Source organism: Electrona antarctica, assembly GCF_951216825.1.
Source record: "Electrona antarctica genome assembly, chromosome: 6".
NCBI classification, from domain to species: domain Eukaryota; kingdom Metazoa; phylum Chordata; class Actinopteri; order Myctophiformes; family Myctophidae; genus Electrona; species Electrona antarctica.
In genome coordinates, this window is record NC_136811.1 from 47,483,166 (window position 1) to 47,504,138 (window position 20,973).

General features: G+C 44.1%; 1 protein-coding gene across 1 annotated transcript in view; it reads left to right on the plus strand.

The window, feature by feature from the left end:
- cdk14 (cyclin dependent kinase 14) overlaps positions 1-20,973 on the plus strand; it is a 333,238-nt gene that overhangs the window by 174,839 nt on the left and 137,426 nt on the right. Inside the window, exons 9-10 of the mRNA XM_079503254.1 lie at positions 2,579-2,699; positions 13,341-13,434. Coding sequence (XP_079359380.1) covers positions 2,579-2,699; positions 13,341-13,434 — 215 coding nt within the window. The remainder of the gene's footprint in view (positions 1-2,578; positions 2,700-13,340; positions 13,435-20,973) is intronic.

Sequence of the window (20,973 nt, forward strand, 5' to 3'; positions counted from 1 at the left end):
GTCGACTTAATGCCACCGGCCTCATTAAAACCACTTGTCTGTCTGTGCGTCATGCCTCCTCCTTCCTCCTCTCTCTCTCTCTCTCTCTCGCTCTCTCTCTCTCTCTCTCCCCACAATGCCGTGTCATTAGCTGTTTATTATGTCTGGTCCGTCATATGGGAATGGATCTGTGCGGGTGTTTTTAGATCGTAAAGCGTGTGATTGATATTCTGGCTCCCGAGGAGCTGCTGAAGCAAAGGCGACCTCGGGCACCGCCAATGTGCAGCAGTCAGCACCAAAAGTTTTTCTTTTCTTTTTGTGAATAGTTTTTTTCACGTTTTCTTTTTGTTGTTGTTCTGTACGTTGTTGTTGCTGCAGCAGCTCCTTGACAGCGTTCAAGGTTCACAAATTGTGTTACGCTTCTAAGAAAACAAAACAAACTAGAAAAAGTGCCCTTCTGGGCACAGGTCTCCACCAGGAGAATAGGAGTGTGTGTGTGTGTGTGTGTGTGTGTGTGTGTGTGTGTGTGTGTGTGTGTGTGTGTGTGTGTGTGTGTGTGTGTGTGTGTGTGTGTGTGTGTGTGTGTGTGTGTGTGTGTGTGTGTGTGTGTGTGTGTGTGTGTGTGTGTGTGTGTGTGTGTGTGTGTGTGTGTGAGACACAGCTTGGCCTGTTGTAGCGCCACCATGAGGCTGATTTGAAAACTGTCAAGTGGCATTTCTTCCTCAGCCTAGTGGGAATATGCATGCACAGTTTCACCGAAATCGGACGCTGCGTTGAGTAGTTGTGGCGATTTGTACAAAGCGGGTACAAAGCGAGCTACTCCTGAAAAGTTTTGAAGCCAATCGTAGGCAATGAAGGTGGATTATGAGAAATCAAACAAACCCGTCTTGATCACATGACTATGGAGAGCACGTGTACCGATTTGCGTGAAATTTGGATAACATCTGAAGGAGTAATATTAGAAAATGTGTTTTACATAATGTCGGCCTCCTGGTGGCGCTATAAAGAGCAGATGTGAAAAATTCCAGGCAAAGGTTTTTCCTTGGCCTCTAGGGAGTTGGCATACAAATGCAGTTGGAGGTAAAAACACTTTTCGGCGCCACCATGAGGCTGAGTTGAAAATGTTCACGTGGCCTTTCTTCCTCGGCCTAGTGGGAATATGCGTGCGCAATTTCACGGAAATTACACGATGTGTTCATGATTTGCAGCATTTTGTTTGAAACTAAGCACTCCTGCGAACTTTGGGAGCCAATCTTAGCCAATCAGGATGGAGTCTGAGAAATCTGAAAGACCCGTTTCGTTGAATGGCTCTAGAGAGACTGTGTACCAATTTGCGTGATGTTTGGACAAAATCTGTAGGTGTACTGTCCAAAAACTTGTTTTGCACAAAGCGGCCTCCTGGTGGTGCTATAACAGGCCGTTCTGGAAATTTTGGGGCAGAGGTTCATCGTTGGCATCCAGGGAGTGTGTGTGCAAAATGTGGCATCGCCCGGGTTAACTGTGCCGGAGATTAGCTGATCACAGACGGACACACGGACGGACGGACGGACGGACGGACGGACGGACGGACGGACGGACGGACGGAGTGCAAAACATACTCTCTCCCCATGCCTTCGGCCTGGTGGAGACAACAAACGAAAGATAATTGGAAGAAAACTTGAATTTGCGTGCAAAAGTAGACATACCATTTCCTATTTATTATTACTTTATTTATTATTTTCAAGATTTTTCAAAAATATTCAAAAATAGCAGATGTACAAGCTCAAAATGATGTGCTATTTTTGAATATCCAATGCTAAAATACAATTAAACTGTCTTTGGCTTGTGTGGTTGCATGATGTTTAATATCGGCAAGAGTTGCTCTGCTATAGAGCAACAATTGCTAATCTATGACTCCAAATTTGAGTCCCATTCTCACAATGAAATGCCAAAAGCCAACTGTGTGGGTTGACATTGACAGTCCCAGTCAGTGTACTGCAGTGTTTCTGACCACCCTGATGCAACCAGCTGATACCAGCCTCCTCCTATTTTACGCCGAGTTTCACGGATCCCCTCAGCCAAGGTCGTTCAATGATAATGGTTGCTGCTTACCTTCTGTTTGTGTGTGTGTGTGTGTGTGTGTGTGTGTGTGTGTGTGTGTGTGTGTGTGTGTGTGTGTGTGTGTGTGTGTGTGTGTGTGTGTGTGTGTGTGTGTGTGTGTGTGTGTGTGTGTGTGTGTGTACTTGTATTTTGTTGTCGTACAGAAGCCTATTATCTCCATATTGTAACTTTTTATGGTTTCTTTTCCATAAATGAACGCCCTACTTGATCATACCACACTGTGTGTGTGCACCTGCGTGCGTGCGTGCGTGCGTGCGTGCGTGCGTGCGTGCGTGCGTGCGTGCGTGCGTGCGTGCGTGCGTGCGACACTGTAGGTAACTACAGTGTCATACAAAAGCGTCAAAGCTAGCAGATTTTGCCGTTTTTTTATCTGAATCCTGAAAAGTAACAGTTTTGGACATATGAGGTTTCCACCTGGACAGAGACATATTACTCTGTAATGTCTATGGGTGTTTTCTCATCTCTCCTCCTCTCTCTCTGGGTGTCTCCTCTCCTTCAGGGCTGGCCAGGGCCAAGTCTGTCCCCAGCCACACGTACTCCAACGAGGTGGTGACCCTGTGGTACCGCCCCCCGGACGTCCTGCTGGGATCCACCGACTACTCCACCTGTCTGGACATGTGGTGGGTACAACCCCATCACCCCACCCTTTAACCTCTACGTACATACCCCACATCTCACCCACCCTCATCCATCCACATCCACCTCCTGAGGGGAAATATACTGTATTTTTCATAGCTGCACTATGTAACGTCCCTCTACTACCACAGATTTGAACTTGGTTTCCTGCTGATTGTTTTTGAAATTATTATTTGTTTTAATCATTGAGCTAATAGAGCCTGCCTGCTTGCTCAGGGGATCAATTGAATCTTCACCATCAGGTCAAAATGCGATGCTGTGTCTATAGGTGAGACATGACCTTTCATACAATCTAAATGTCTCAATAGAATAGCAGCCATTAATTTGAGCAAGGCAATTTTAATTTGTCATTTCAACTTAACACACTACTATAAAATCTCTCTCTTCTTTCTCTCTCTCACTCTCTCTCTCTCTCTCTCTCTCTTCTCTCTCTCTCTCTCTCTCTCTCTCTCTCTCTCTCTCTCTCTCTCTCTCTCCCCTATTCTGTTGCTGGCTGGACTGGTCAAAGGGCCTGGAGCAAATTTTTATATAGCTCTATAATGACTACATTGTGAAATCCCACCAAAGATAAAGGGACAGAATGACTGGCCCCCAACTGTACGTTGTGTCGTATTAACATGCTCTACCATACAGATTGGACAAAATTACATTTTATTCATTAAAAACGAATTACACGGTGAGGCTTTAATACTCTAGCTGGATGTGTTTTTAGGTGAAGTCTGGGTTCTGACTGGATGTTACCATGAGTAAACGGGCTTAAAACCCACGTACAACCTTATACCATGTATAGGTTGTACGTGGTATAACCTATACCACGTGACGAATGAACTGATTATATTGGTGATCATAGATAGTCAAGGTCACTGTGTGTGTGTGTGTGTGTGTGTGTGTGTGTGTGTGTGTGTGTGTGCGTGCGCGTGTGCGTGTGCGTGTGTGTGTGTGTGTGCGAGTGTGTGTGTGTGTGTGCGTGTGCGTGTGCGCGTGCGTGTACGTGTGCGTGCGTGTGCGAGTGTGCCAAAAACACACATAACACATTTTATTCAATTCACTACATGCATTATAATATATGGGGTTTGGAAAGACAGTGATACAAACCTGCAGCTGCTTGCACTGGAGGCATAATATTTCTAGTTTTTGTTTTGTTTTTCCTTCGTCTCTCTGTCTTGTATTCTTTCATGTCCTTCAGTCCCAGCTGCTTGGCTCTCCCACTGAGAGAGTCTTATCGTGAGACTGATTCAGTGTGAAGTTTGATCATACCAGCGTTAATGGAAGCACAGCTGAATACTCCACTGCTCTACTACGATGCCAAAGTACCGCAACCACATGCTTTCGGAGACATTGTGACTTATTTATCCCCTTTAAGCCTGACTGTCAGTGGTTCTCAAACATATTCATGTCAAGGACCCCAAATATATATGGTCGCCGACCCCCATCTGAAAATATGTTGTTCCAGGGACCCTCCCTGCAGTACCAAGATTTTAGTTAAAAACTCGCTCTGTAACAATATATATAAGATTTCAGGCACATTTTCACGATTTTTCAAAAATAGCAGACGTACAAGTTCATAGCGCGGCACTCTGTGCTGTGCTATGAGCTTGTAGATCTGCTATTTTTCAACAGCTAAAGCATAACATAATGCTTAAAACACCAAAAGGGGTTCCCGCCCAAAATGGGTTATTCTGCTCAGAGGTCAAATATCAGCCGTCACGATTGTTGGGGACGAATGACTACCTCATGAGCAGGTATACAATCAGAGCAATATGACTTTCATGCCCATAAACCATTTGGCTGGACAATAGAAACACTTTAAAGCCTTTTTTTATCGATTCTTTGTATATTACAGCACTTTGGCTTCGCAAGACGGTACGGGCTGCAGCAGCCTTCATCAGCAATAGATTAATCTTTTTTATTGACCTATATTTATCCAGGGAAGGCCATTGGGAGCACGCTATTTAAAATGACGCCCTGTGCAGTTATAAACTGCAATACATTATTTATTATTAACAATAATAAACAAACACATTAACCCATTTTGACCTGAGATCAGATTCTAAAAATGTCTTCTACATCCTGACAGTTTTCTGAAAAAGCTATGTTTCTATGTCAGTCGTTCTTCGATTTTTCAAAAATAGCAGACCTACAAGCTCGTAGCGCGCCACTCGTGGCGCTCTATGAGCTTGTAGATCTGCTATTTTTCAATAGCTAAAGCATAACATAATGCTAACACCAAAAGGGGTTCCCGCCCAAAATGGGTTAAAACCAAATCACAGATGCAGATAAATAAATGAGGAGGAGAGCAATGGGCCAGATGTGGTTGAACTCTCTTTACTGAATAAGCCGCACTGTTGAAACACTTGAGTGCTAATTGAAATCTCAGTTACGCTCCAATTATTTTTATTTAATTTTTACTCTCACAGTTAAAATGAACACTTACTCGTGATTGTGCCGGTGGAGGATATCGTAATATCGTAAGAGACGCATTACCCGTGAGCTGCCGCCTGCGATATTAAATTGAGCAAACAATTAGATTAGTGTGGATGCTTCCTCGAGTGTACCGGCGGCATCTGCAGTGGAGGTTATTTAACCCATTAAGACCTGGGACCAGATTCTACAAAAAAATTCTTCTAAATCCTGACATTTTTCTAAAAAAAGAAAACGAAAAAAAGAAATCAGTTGTGCTCAAATTTTCTCATGTCAAGGACCCCCAGAATTATCTGTATTTGGCCGACGACCCCCGTCTCAAAATATTTTGTTCCAGGGACCTCTCAGAAGCAAAGATTTGAGTTAAAATCGTATTCAAAGATTTGCACACATTTTCACGATTTTTCAAAAATGGCAGATCTACAAGCTTGAGCTTGCAGGACCAGGCGATGGCAGGCAGAGTGGTCTGACAGAGCTGTTGGGGGGGGGGGGGGAGCTGTGACCACGTCTTACCTCTGGACAGGCGGTCTGCTGGGACCTCTCCCCCGTTCCAAGGACCTCAGCTGCATCCCACTGTGGCCAATTAAAGATTGCTGCTGCCAGGAGACAAGGGGGGGGGGGGGGGGGGGGGACCTACTGTATAGTCATGGCTTATAGTCTTGCAATTATTCATTTAGGCATTTAGTAAGACACCCTCATCCAGAGTGACTTCCATTTACTTAAAGTAAATGATAACATTAATTGAGTGCATGGAGAGCATTGTAGCATTCTCTACAATGGCTCAAGGGTAGAGTAGCCGGTAGAACGGCCGGATGGGAAAACCGTGAGTAGGGTTGGGATTCGTCAGGATTTTAACGGTTCCGGATCCTTCCCGGATCCCTCTTAACGGTTCCGGTTCCTAACGGTTCCCTTAACGGATCCTAATATTATTTTTTTCCCCTTTTTTCTGACATAGATTATGCTTATATTATAACTAACCTAACCAAGTACATAATAAACACAAATTCATTAATTCAATTATTGAAAATGCACGTTACAATTATGAGGTGGCACTATTATTTAAACTTCACCACCACCAGCTAGACACCACAACAATATCATTGTTGCAATTTGTACTGTATATTAAATATAGCCTACAGTACACATTGCAATAATTATATTGTTGTGGTGACAAATGTTGTCTTTAATGTTCAGATTCATTTAATATGAAGGACCCCTTACCCTAATGGAAACAAGCCATAGTGCTTTCTTGGATTATAAAATCATTTTAGCAGACTTTGTATTGAACTGTAGGCTACGTTCCTGTGCTTTTTTTCTGCAAACTGTTTATAAAGTAATCAATCTATGGAGGTATATGCACCTAAACGCTGGGCTCTCAACAGCCACGCGATTAATTTAGAGCCAAATCAAAAGCAGTTGAGTTGCTTATAAGTTGTAAAAATAAGTGCAGACAAATTGATTTGGCTCTATAGTTAACGTGATTCATAAAATATCAGACAGAAAGACGTCGAGTCATTGGCATTGGCGTTCTAAATGAACACCATTAACAACAGTTGTACAATACGCCTAATGAAAAGCTCTGTAGACGTTAGTAGTCTTAATTTTCTATTACGTTACTAGCCTGGGGAAAGTGAACCAGCCTTGCATCATCATCATCCTCCGCCGGCTGTGGTGGAGCTGCGGGGAGAGAGCGGGCACGGCTTTCCGCATGGCTCACAAACGCCATGTGCCTAGATTATTCTCGTGAGTTGTGGACTCGTGTAGGCATATTGCTTTTGAGATGTTTCCTCAATGTGGACGTGGTGCAAAACTGCAACTGGTACAAGTTGCAACAACCTTTGCAGCCAGGGAACTATAGCATCGCATTTATTGCACTTGCGTGCTCAGCCTCAGAGTCATTTCCCTCTCTGTTAACCACACTTTGGAGATCTGTGCGACATACTGTCCCACTCGCTCCGCGGCGGTCGCTGAATGCACAGAACAGTGGGCGTATCCTCCCCGACCCCACTCACTCATGCACTCATGTAGCTGGGGTGACGTCACCCCAGGCTCTGCTTGCTTGCATGCACAGATACAGCGGAGCTAAATGACGACTGATGAGAACCGCTTGGGGATATGGACCCGGTTCCGAATCCCAACCCTAACCGTGAGGTTCCCAGTTCGATCCCTGTGGGCTCCCCCAGAGTTAGTGTCAAAGTGTCCTTGAGCAAGACGCTGAACTCCTAATTGCTCTCGATGTGCAGGTTGGTGCCTTGCATGGTTTCCCTGTATGAAAGTGCGTGTGAACTGTGAATGGGTGAATGCAATGCACACAATCTATGTAAAGATTGGATAAAAGCGCTATACCTGTATAAATGCACCATTTACCAAATGCACCATTCTCAAACAAACTAGGATGCCAGGTAAAACAATGAACCTAACATCTGCCTAAATAACATGCTAGTACATTTCAAAATATAGGATATATTGCACCTTAACCGAACTAAATCACACACATTAACATTCATTGTCAAGAAAAACAAACCTAAAATAACCAATTTAAACAAACAAACGTGAGAACAAGTGACCAATGTATTTTGTTCTTAATGTCTACAGACAGACAGGCTCTAGTCAATAAACAAGGTAAATTATCACATAGATATGGTTCAGAGTGTAGTGTGCAGTGTAGTGACTCAAATAAATAGCAGGTAAACAATGAACCGTTAGCATCATCTAAAGATCATGCTAAATCACACTCTTGTGTGGCAGAGAAAAAACTAATCTAACAAAGAAATGAGAAGAAGTGACCAAGACATGTCTGCAGACAGACAGACAGACATTACCCCCCCCCCCCCCTCCCCAGTCCCTTGAGAAGCATTCTTCCATGAAGGAGCATGGCCACTAGGCCATGAAGAAAGGTCGTCGCTGTAGGGATAACAGGCTGTCTGTGCCTCCAGTGGAAGCATCCATCACAGACGCCTCAGGTTATGGGATCACATCCATCTGGAGAGAGAGGGAGGGAGCAGGATCTCCTCTGTTTCTATCTCCCGTTGGTATCCTCACCTCCCTTGACATGTGTCAATCACAGCAGACGCTGCACAGAGGAGACAGAGTAGCGCTTTCAGTCCTATGTCGGTTTCACACCTACAAACAGCACCGGAAGAAGTCTTTGTACTTAACACTCGGGTGTCTAAGCAGTCAATCTGACCCATTTTGAGACTTTGAGGTCGATGATGCTCATGACGCTCTCAGACGGTTCCCCTTCCATGACTTTCACCAAATCCTCTCTGTTATTTTTTTTAAGCAGTATAAAGGTGGACTGCATTGTAGCATTCCAGTAATAATCTTATGTTACAGTTGTAAAAAGGCCTGTATTCCACATTTTGACTTGAGTCAAAGTATACAGAAGCATTGGCCATCGAAATATACTTCTAGTTATAATGTAAAAGTAGACAAAAGTAGATAAAAGTATAAAATAGGTGCATGGTTAATGCATGGTTTGTGTTAATACTCAATATACCGGTACTAATATTAGTAATGCTAAATTATGTACAAGTATCTAGTATTTGCAGCAGAGTAAAAAGTACAATATTTGCCTTTGCGATGTGGTGGAGTACGTGTGTAAAATAACGCCACTTTTCAATAATAATAATAATATAACACGATGCTCCACTATTAAGAATTGAGAATGGTTAAGAATAGCAGAAGATGTGTAGAACAACCTTGCATTAAGCCGTTTAGTACGGGCAGTGTACTTTATTATGCGAAGCGCGGCTCCGTCGTCGCTAGCTAAACTAACTAAGCGAGGATGCTGGACCAGCCTCATTAATGACTCCCATAAATCACAGTTAGCCGTGGTTTATTGAGGGTCCGGGGTGTCCACACACGCACAAACACACGCACGCACGCACGCACGCACGCACGCACGCACGCACGCACGCACGCACGCACGCACGCACACACACACACACACACACACACGAGCCACACACATGGACTCCTGGGGTGTTCGCCACACTTCCATAATATGTGTGCTCTAATATGTACCGTCATAAAAGCTCCATAAAGTCCACGGTCGTATATCCAGCGGTGGAAAGTAACGTTTACTTCAGTATAATTTTGAAGTACGCTTACTGTACTTATTTGCAGTATTTCCTTTATTTAATGCTTTAAGGTTCTACTCCACTACATCTCATTGTAGCTTTTACTACAATGATTTTAATTAGTTACTACTACTAGTTAGTTTGACTGGTTTGTGACTGGTGAGTATTTCTTCACAGTGATATTGTACTTTTACTCAGACCGATTATGATTATTATTATTTTCAAACTTTGTAAAACGGTGCAAACAGCCAATCTACAAGCTTACACAGGCTTGTACATCTTGCTACTTTCGTGCGACACACTTTAATTACAGTTAGCCGTGGTTACACGTTCATTTACAGGGTGAGAAAACACACAAAAGGTTGAGACGTGGAGATACTGTAATAGGTTTGTGAAACGTGTGAACGTGTGAAACGTGGACATACTGTAATAGGTTTGTGCTCCACCAGCGACCTGTTCAAGGTGAACAGGCCTTATTGTTGCATGGATGGGGAATGATGGGCTGCTGTTGGTGGGGATGTATCCATGTGGTTGTTAGTAGAGCAGTCTAAATCATTGTGACGTCTACTTAAGAGGGGTGGCACAATGAGAGAGGTACCTTATAGCCGGGGCCAAATGCCACCCGCTCTCTCTCTCTCTGTGTGTGTGTGTGTGTGTGTGTGTGTGTGTGTGTGTGTGTGTGTGTGTGTGTGTGTGTGTGTGTGTGTGTGTGTGTGTGTGTGTGTGTGTGTGTGTGTGTGTGTGTGTGTGTGTGTGTGTGTGTGTGTGTGTGTGTGTGTGTGTGTGTGTGTGTGTGTGTGTGTGTGTGCACGCGTACCATTTACTATGCTATAAGAAATGGACATTGTAAGGAACCTTTTCATGGGCAGGGTTATATGAGTTTTCACTAAGTCTCTCTCACACTGTGTGTGTGTGTGTGTGTGTGTGTGTGTGTGTGTGTGTGTGTGTGTGTGTGTGTGTGTGTGTGTGTGTGTGTGTGTGTGTGTGTGTGTGTGTGTGTGTGTGTGTGTGTGTGTGTGTGTGTGTGTGTGTGTGTGTGTGTGTGTGTGTGTTTGTTTAAACTGCTGTCAGGGCCCATTTGTCAAAGAGCTATTGTTTCCTGACAGATTCACTTTCTGGCCCAGTGAGCTCGCTCGCTCTCTCTCTCTCTCTCTCTCTCTCTCTCTCTCTCTCTCTCTCTCTCTCTCTCTCTCTCTCTCTCTCTCTCTCTCTCTCCCCTGCTCTCTCTACCTCAGCTACGGGTGAACGGCTCTGAGCACCCACACCTCAAAATGCACGGTGTCAGGGTGGTGTATCAGAGAGAGAGAGAGAGAAAAACCCCTCTCTCTCCCCATCTTAAAGTTCAGCCGGCCCTTGAGTGTCTGACAATATACTAACATCCATCTCCATTACACACCTCCATCCATCCATCCATCCATCCATCCATCCATCCATCCATCCATCCACCCACCCACCCACCCACCCATCCACCCATCCATCCACCCATCCATCCATCCACCCACCCACCCATCCACCCATCCATCCATCCATCCATCCACCCACCCATCCATCCACCCACCCACCCATCCACCCACCCACCCATCCATCCATCCATCCACCCATCCATCCATCCATCCATCCACCCACCCATCCATCCACCCACCCACCCACCCATCCATCCATCCATCCACACCTCTATAACCCCCCTGGCCCCAATACTAGCGAGAGAGGGAGGAGAGGTCGATGGTGAATAAGACCGCATGGTTTTCAACCCAACGACAAGTGTTCAATATTATCCATTAACCACAAAATGACCTGCATGCTGCTGGTTGTCAGCACAATCTAATGGTCATCAGCACAAAAACACACACCCTCTCACAATATCTGGTCAATTTGGGGCTTATCACGGCAACACTTCCATCCCTGAGTGAGGTGAGGTCTTTATCCACGCGTTGTTCTATGTGTGGGAATTACAATGATGGGGTTTTCACAGGGTATAGTCAGTGTAGCGGATGGAAGATGCACTTTTTAATTACCCATTACAACTGGGAAAGCCTCTGTGTCATTGTAGATTTTGGCATTGGCAATTCAAAAATAGCAGATATCCAAGCTTACGTGCTTCGAGCTTGTACAAAATGTTTAAACATCAAAGTGTGAGAACTACTGATTCAGAAGGCATTGAATCGACATCAGGGCTTAATGGATTAAGTAAAACTAGAAACACTGCAATGTAGATGTTCTGTTAGTAGATGCTCTGTAAGTACAGACGCATTGTGACGCACTGTGATCCTTGTAGAGGTCACGACCTTGTGTAGACCTTGCCTTTTCAAATAGCAAAACGTTTAAAATAGGGCTTCAAGTGGTTATTAATGTAGGTTTTGTAATAATAATGTGAATCTTCAAAGTAACTTCAAATAATTGCTGTAGAGTAAAAAGTACAATATTTGCCTCTGAGGTGTAGATATATATATATATATATATATATATAGAAAAAGAAAATGCAAATACTCTAAAATGTGTACTTACGTACATAAATGTTACTCTCCACCACTGGGACGATTATGGTTGTTCTGGAGCTTTTATGACGGTACATATTAGTGCATAGTGATTGCTTTGTTGTTCATATCAGAACGTGGGTGTGTGGGAAGTCTGATGATTCTCAGTCAGACACATTATATCCATCCGGTCTGTCCAGTAGCTGAGGACGGTCAACTTGACTTGACTAGCTGACTGTGTCTCTGTAAAGGCTCATTCATAGTCTGGATTTTCGGTGGTGAGGTGACCACCACTCCGGTGGTGATCTGACCACCGGATCTGAAATAACGTTGAGCGGTGATGAGTAAAAACAGAGAGAAGGGCTGGGGGCGGTGGCAGTGGTTTGCTCTTCACCGCGGCTTGTGACGTCATGTTGTAGTTCGGTGGGCACCTCACCACCGAAAATCCAGACTATGAATAACGCTTAACGTGTTGCGGTCCTTCCTTACACGCTGGGAGTGTTTATTTCACGCAATTAATTTGCTTTCATTTAAACTTTTGTTTGTGCTAACGAGGCCATTAAGCGATGACAAAAATATTAAATCGTTTTTTCGAAACGAGTTTTTTTAGTTTTCGGCAGGAATAAATAAAAGTGTGAAATAATAATTACAACGTATTTTCGTATCGTTTATTCGCGTTGCTCCTGGTGTGTAATGACCTTTAGCCTTACAATTAGGAAAAGATTGATTTAGGGGTTAGGGTTAGGCATTTAGAGGAAAATGAGGTTAATTGTATTTTTAGCATGCCAGTGTCGTGCATCAGCAATAGCAGATCACACAATGTGCCACGCTACAATGTACCACGCTACAATGTGCCACGCTACAATGTACCACGCTACAATGTGCCACGCTACAATGCGTCGTGAGCTTGTAGATCGGCTTTGGGATTTGGATTTAAAAGGGTGTGTACGGCATCTTCATCGTATAGAGCAGTGGTGGGCAACTGGCGGCCCGGGGGCCACATGCGGATGTGGCCCCCACACTACACTTAATGTGGCCCTCAGGTTAATGTCAGAATACTGATATAATATTGGTTTCAGCTGTTACAATTCCACAACATGCAAACATGACCCGCTTTACTTACTTCAGTCTAAATTAGTATAGCTCATTGCTCAACACAAGTATAATTAAAGGCATTTGAAATTACATGAATACGTTAATCTTCAGGATTCCAATTCAAAAATAGCAAAAAATAATTCAAGATTTCAATTCGAATATAGCAAAAAATAGCCGATCTACTTGTAGATCGGCTATTTTTGCTACGACAGCAATATATGGCCCTAGGCTAGGGAGTGAGTATGGAAATATAATGGCACTCTCCATTGTCAAAGTTGCCCACCCCTGGTATAGAGCAAAAAAACATGTGTGTTTAATAATGTATAATGTGTTTGTGACTTCCAGGGGCGTGGGCTGCATCTTCATCGTATAGATGAACATAAACATGTGTGTTTAATACTGTATAATGTGTGTGTGACTTCCAGGGGCGTGGGCTGCATCTTCATAATGTATAATGTGTTTGTGACTTCCAGGGGTGTGGGCTGCATCTTCATCGTATAGATGAACATAAACATGTGTGTTTAATGATGTATAATGTGTTTGTGACTTCCAGGGGCGTGGGCTGCATCTTCATCGAAATGATCCAGGGAGTGGCAGCCTTCCCAGGGATGAAGGACATCCAGGACCAGCTGGAGAGGATATTTTTGGTGAGTTCCGGTTTCTCAACTTCATTCGTTTGTTGTCACATCACAAGTGTGAGGATGTAAAGGATTATTTATGTACTGTACGTATGTTCCCAGTGCTTGCAGTTGCAAAATCATAGTCCTAAGGGAGGTAAACAGACTGCATATATAAAGTGCCTTTCTAGTCTTTCCGACCCATCAAAATGTGCTTGTGTAATTCAACTTCACACACACCGACGGCAGAGGAAACCACCCAAGGAACCAACCTGCTCATCAGGACAGGCTATGTGTTCAGTGTCTTGCTCAAGGACGCTTCAACACAGCCAGGAGGGAGCCAGGGATTTAACCTAGAACCATTCCAAGGGGGCCAATTGGTTCCACGAAGGTTCCAGGTTTGAAAAAGATAGAATATAGCCTATTTATATAGTCTCTTCTACATACTGTAGTCCCTTGTGCAAGTAAGAGATGTCACTTAGCAGCGCTACCTTTTAAACCAAGTTATGCAAGCAGTAAAGTGACTCTGTAACTGCTGGGTACTGTACCTTTGCATGCTACCACATGTGATACCTATAAGCCATAAAGTATATCCCCTGGGTATTATTAGCCTATTAGCATGTGTGTGTGGTCCCAGCATGTGAAGGTGAGTGAGCCCTGAGAAGCATCTCCTTGAGCCATGATATGCTAAACGTCTGACCTCCCAAATCAAAGGTTAATCCGCTCTGAAGCGCTCAAGAGGGGTCGCCTCAGCCTCCTTGATCTCATAACTCAAGGAGAAGGACACGCGTGGTCCGCAGTCCGTTTGAACTCTGAGCGTGCACAAATTATAACCAGATGGACCTGTGAGGTTAAAGGAACACTTGGGATATTATAGCGTACTGTAGGCAGGTAGACGGATAGATAGAGAGACTGTTAACAGCTATGTAAATAAGACGGTACAGTACAGTATGAACCTATGAAAGGCTCACACAAAGGCCCCTTTTACACCAAAATAACTTTGGTGATTCTAGAACTGGTTCAGTTCTCGATTATTGGAACCTTGTTGCTTTCACAGAACTGGCAGCCATTTTTTGCGGTTCCAGTTCTGAACCAATTCATTTTCAGTGGAAACAATCGGAACTTTTTCAATATTAGGTGGAGAAAAAAGAACTGCAACCACGGTGGAAAAGGAACTATTTTCACTATTTTGGAAACCATTTGAAAGTTTGAGTTGTCACATCACAGGTGTAAAACAGTGAGTGAAATTCTTCTAATTTTTCCATCCAAACATTATGTACATGAAGCCACATGCTGTTCTGGAGGTATCAGATGCCAGCTACGTTAGCCAGGTCTCTGTTAGCACTAGAAGGCTGGTTTTCTTTGTTTGTGTGACAATCTTGGACACTGATTTAGAGTTGGTTTAGTTGTGGGTTCCCAGAATGCAGGGGTTGTCTGAGAACCTTATCTGAAACCGAGCCGTAGCTTATGGCGGAAAGTATCTAAGTACATGTACTGAAGTACTGTACTTCAGTACTTCTCCACAACATCTCAGAGGACAATTGTGTCCATGGTTCTCTTGGTTCTGTAAAAGACCGTATAGTGTGGCTACAGTACAGGATGAGCAGCGCTCTGTGAGTCTGGACAACCACAGCTACAGTACAGGATGAGCAGCGCTCTGTGAGTCTGGACAACCACAGCTACAGTACAGGATGAGCAGCGCTCTGTGAGTCTGGACAACCACCGCTACAGTACAGGATGAGCAGCGCTCTGTGAGTCTGGACAACCACAGCTACAGTACAGGATGAGCAGCGCTCTGTGAGTCTGGACAACCACAGCTACAGTACAGGATGAGCAGCGCTCTGTGAGTCTGGACAACCACCGCTACAGTACAGGATGAGCAGCGCTCTGTGAGTCTGGACAACCACAGCTACAGTACAGGATGAGCAGCGCTCTGTGCGTCTGGACAACCACAGCTAAGAAGGATTAGCATTGATGCTGACATTCACCCCAGGCAGGTTCCTCAGATAAATACTAGCCTTTATTCAGAGTCTGTGCACGCATGCATGCACACCTTGTGAGGGCCAGGGAAATAGTCTTCACTTCATATTTGAAATATAAATGGTGAGGACAATTATATATATACTAGTCCTTACCCGTTCTGAATATATGGTAACGGATGGGTTATTCATTATTCACACACACACACACACACACACACACACACACACACACACACACACACACACACACACACACACACACACACACACACACACACACACACACACACACACACACACACACACACACACACGGACCATAGTATGCCTCCCGCGATGCGAAACGAAAGTCCTCCACAGTGTACTGTGATTGTGAAGTTGTGTGTTCACGTTAACATGTCCCCGTCCAACTGTCAGAGCAGGCTTTCAGGTGCCTGTGCCACGCAACCCCCGCGTTGGCCGCGATGCTTCCCCAAAGAAGAAGTTCTGTCGACTGACGCAAGAGTAGCTAGTAGTATCGTTTTCCCCGTGTGAACTGTGGGTCTGTTACGCGGAAAAGTGTGTCCCAGTATAAATCTGTGCCCGTCCCAACATGCAGTTCGCTGGTGACACGTGATTTGCGGGGAGAGGAAGGAAGTACTCGGACGGACTGACTGAAAGACAGCGAATAGACAGGGAGCGAGCGTCCGCTAAATTATTAGATAGATATACACACTCAAAGCTGTGACGCGTAACGACAGCGGGAGAGTGAGCAAGAACAACAGCGCCAGTGACTCAATCGACACGAACTGGACAGACGGTGATCGCCTCTGGTCTTAAACGTGGACAGTAGAGGAACTGAGGCAGACTTGGCTAGCTTGCGGGGCGGGGCGGGGTTGGTTGGTTGTGTACGCCAGCTCTCGAAAGCTTGGCAAGGCTCCTCTCAGTCTGCGATGAGAGCTGACCTTTATCGTCTATACCTCTGCAAACAAAGTGTGGCCTTTAAAAGATGTCTGTGACTCCGCATAATCTGCACTCCACGCCGACCCAAACCTGTCGACGCCCGGGAGACAGACCATGGTGTGGAGAGAGAGGGAGAGAGAGAGAGAGAGAGAGAGAGGATGAAAATGTCAGTGTCTGGCTACCTCTGACAGGTGGGCTTGTATTTACGTGAACACGGCTGGCCGCCATGCCGCCGTTCACCCACACATTTCCATATTTATCTGTCTGCTCTGCCTTCGGCTTGACAGCTGAATACACAGAAACACACAAGGAAAGCAAACGAAAGCGGACAGTGTTTGAGTTGGATGGGGAAGCGTTGTATCGAGGCAGAGCTCCAGCCAGTGGGTTTTTTGTAGCTTTGTTTGGTGGAATATTCACAATAACACACTGGACAAGGTTTGGCCTGAATAACCTGGGCTAGAAAGCCGTGATAACCTGGGCTAGAAAGCCGTGATAACTTCACTAACGGCCGATGTCCTCCACCTAAAACCTTCCGAAATCCTCGCGTGCACGCTCGCGCACGCACACAAGCGGTTTTTATGTGCATGATTAGAGCTTAATTTGACTTGGATATGAAAAAAAAAACAATGATCGCACGACATCGCGGACAGATCACTGTGACACACAGTGAAGAAAGCTAGCGGAAGTTTACGTCCGTTGAACCGGAAATGACGACGGCCAGATTTGGAATTCGGTCAAAATCGGCATAATGGTGAAGTTACCGCCACCATTCAGGACTGGGTGTCTAATACTATATACTTGCCACATTAAAATGAGATATATTGTTTATATCACAGATTTTTCTATTGGCATTCAAATGATGAATTAAATCATCGATCATGAATAGAGCTGTCAGGAGGCACTTAAGGCAGTTAAGTCGGCGGGATGTCGACCTCAACGATACAAGCTGTACAGTATAAACTCCTAATTGAAGCTCTGAAGTAGTGGAAAGTAACTAAGCACATTCACATTTACTTACTTACTGAAGTACTGCACTTCATTTCCATCTTGAGATACTTTATATACCTTCACTTCACTACATCTCAGACAAATGTTGTACTCTTTACTACACTGCAATTATTAAAAAAACATGATTATAAATTATCTTGCGACGGAATACAACATGTTGTGAGCTTGTGATTTTCATATGCTATTTTCAATACTAGTACTTTTAATTAACCCATTCTGGACGGGAACCCCTTTTGGTGTTGTAAACATTATGTTATAGTTTAGCTATTGAAAAATAGCAGATCTACAAGCTCATAGCGCGCCACCGCGCTGCTATTTTTGAAAAATCGTGAAAATATTTATTTCAGAAAACTGGAGGATTTAGAAGTTTTTTTTTTTTTTTTCGAGGTCAGGCCTAAATGGATTAATGGTGCCAATACCTTTTCCACCACTGACCAGAACCTGGGCTGGACAGTCGACCTGAAGAATCCACGCGGTATGAAGTCCTAATTGCAGCTGTGTGCATGTGAACTGGACTGTCTAATTGACACGTGGATTAGAAAGGCTCGACTCCACCAACGGAGCTTTGTGTAAATGAACTTGCGCGAACGAACACGAGCACCGAGATCAGCCACGGCTTTTATTGGGAAGCAATGATACATCAGTCGAGGTAAGACATTAAGTCAGGCTCAAGGCCTGAGCCCCATATCACTGCTGTCGCGTGGACACCTCGTATGTAACAACACGTTTACTGTTCAGGACATGAACAGAAGAACCGTGCGTTCCAGACAGTGCATCCAGTGTAGTTATAGTTATTATTTAGTTTACTTAACCTTTTAGTGGTTCAATATTTATAAAACCCACAGACAAACTTTCTTCATGTCAAGGACCCCCAAATTGATATTTATATGGCTGCGGACCCCCAGAAGAGAAGAGAAGATTTGTGTTTAAAAATTCAAGCAAACTTATTCACTTTGGGGGGGGTGGAAGGGGTAACATACCCTTTTTCTGTATGCTATTGTTTTATTGACCCATATGTGATTTTGGAAAATATTAGTAAAGAAACGTATATATATATATATATATATATATATATATATATATATATATAAAATGTAATTATGGACATAGAAGGTTTGTGCCCGGCAGTGAGGATAATGGAAAGGCTCATTGTAGTGGTTGTGTATCTCTCTTATATGGTTTGATCCCAGGCTAATCCTCTCTATGCTGGGAACACACTGCAGCAGTGTGTGTGTGTGTGTTTGTGTGTGTGTGTGTGTGTGTGTGTGTGTGTGTGTGTGTGTGTGTGTGTGTGTGTGTGTGTGTGTGCGTGTGCGCGTGTGCGTGCGCTGTGCGCGTGTGTGTGTGCGTGCGTGCTGGGAACACCGTGGCGTGTAGGTATTAGAACACACCAACACAGGCAGAAACCATGCAGGCTAATCAAACAACTACTGATAATAATAATCACCTTAACACTTTGATTGCTGCAAGATCTCAACAGGCCTATTTGGATGTTGCTGCCGTTTAACATTGCACAAAGGCCTTGTTCGGGGGCCCACAGTAAAATGTTCTCTTATAGCGAGAATCACACGCCTACATCAAAAGAAAGCTGAACTTGTCCACTTCAATTAAAAAAATACATTTTGATTTTACCATGTTCCATTCTGGAGATATTGACCTTTTTGCAACACCTGCATTTGCCTGGAAGTGGTTATCTTGAACAGCGAGCAGAGTTATGGATGGTTTAAAGTCAGAGACATTGACAGGCAGATATAAAATTGAACCCAATAAATATCCTATACATCCTATACACGAATGAAAGCCCTGAATGTGTACTTTTACGAGGAAAACAGTAAACATTGATCCCATCTACAGTTAGACAGTAATTGGTTATTGAATGCAGCTTGTGCCCACCAGATAACTTCAGAGAAGACATGGTTGCAACTGTAGAGAACAGTTGCACCGCTCACTTCACAGGGGTGTGATTTTTATTATTACAGTAGAAGTTTACAGACCAAACTGTAAATAAAAGGTTTACATGACTTTGTCTCAGTCCGTATATAGCGAGCTGTAGTGAATAAGTACAGAACAGTTGCAACGCTCACTTCACAGGGGTGTGATTTTTATTATTACAGTAGAAGTTTACAGACCAAACTGTAAATAAAAGGTTTACATGACTTTCTGCCTCAGTCCGTATATAGCGAGCTGTAGTGAATAAGTAGAGAAGTAGAGTTGCACTGCTCACTTCACAGGGGTGTGATTTTTTTATTATTACAGTACAATTTTTTTCCTTATGAAAGCAGAGAGTCTTCTGTTTCATACGGTATATAGTATTTATATGTCGCTATAGGCCTTATTTTGTGAATATTGAGTTCGGGTCCATGTCTTCTCTGCAGTTATATCTGGTGGGCGCAATGTGCATCCACCCAGTATCCAATTTATGACAAACTGTACATGGGATCAATGTTTACTATTTTCCTCGTAAAAGTACACATTCAGGGCTTTCATTCGATGTATAGGATGTATAGCATATTTATTGTGTTTATTGTTATATCTGCCTGTCAATGTCTGACTATAAACCTTCATAACTATGCTTTCTTTTTGATGATGATTGCCGCCTCGCCTAATCTATCTCACTGCTTTCATTGTTTTGATCGCAGTAACATTGGGGGGGGGGTCATGGGCACATTGGGCAGCAAAAGTCTTGATCCGTACGGCTATAAAAAGTCCCATTCCACCGTTCGGTTCAGAACTATAGTATAACGGCGAGACGCGTTGTCATCAGCTGATTTTGTTTTTCAAGCTAGTGTAGGGGAACATGCCTGGGCATGCTAGCCTGGCACGGCCAGACTCATAGCGAGGGTTCACTGATGTTTCCTCCGGGGAAGAATCTTCAGTGAATCCCCGCTATGAGGCTGGCCAAGCCAGGCTATGGGCATGCAGCTTGGGGGCGATGGAGGGGGAAAAAAGCGTCACCCGGCTGTGATGTCGACGAGAAGGAAAAAATGACTTCCACAGATGACAACACCACGGTTTAGGTCGCGGAAAAGTTCGTTATACATTACACCCGGGTCGATTACGTCCCCGACGCGTTCATTGCGGTCTTATCACTACAATTATAATGAATAAAAAAGCGTTACAATCACACGTCTGAGCGATCTCCGATTATGACGGCTCTGCATGGCGATACGTGATCCACCAACGGAACACTGTCTTGTCGTGGCAGCCCCTCGATACTGTGGTTAGTTCGTAGTATTGTAGGCTCGGGGATCGTTTGGTCGCTACAGTATGAAGAAGGAAACATGCATCTGTCCATGTGTGTTGCAGATGTTATGCATTGCAATGCCGATCTGGTGCATATGTGTTTAGGCAATAGGCAGCGTTCCGTTCAGCGTTCAACTGGCTTCTACACGTAAAGCGGCCAGCCCTCCTGTTTTCAGGAGGGGAGGGGGGTTTTTGTTTTTTGTTTTTTTTTCTGATCACGTGAGCGGGAGTAAGCAGCAATGATAGGGCGATGGTTCTTCATTGTCCGGGTGGGTAAAAAGATGAATGAAAGTATTCTATAAAAAAGTGATTGAAACGTATTGATACGTGATCCGCACCCGACGTTTGATTAATTGATAACGTATTGATACGCGATCCGCGTTGGGAGTGTTAA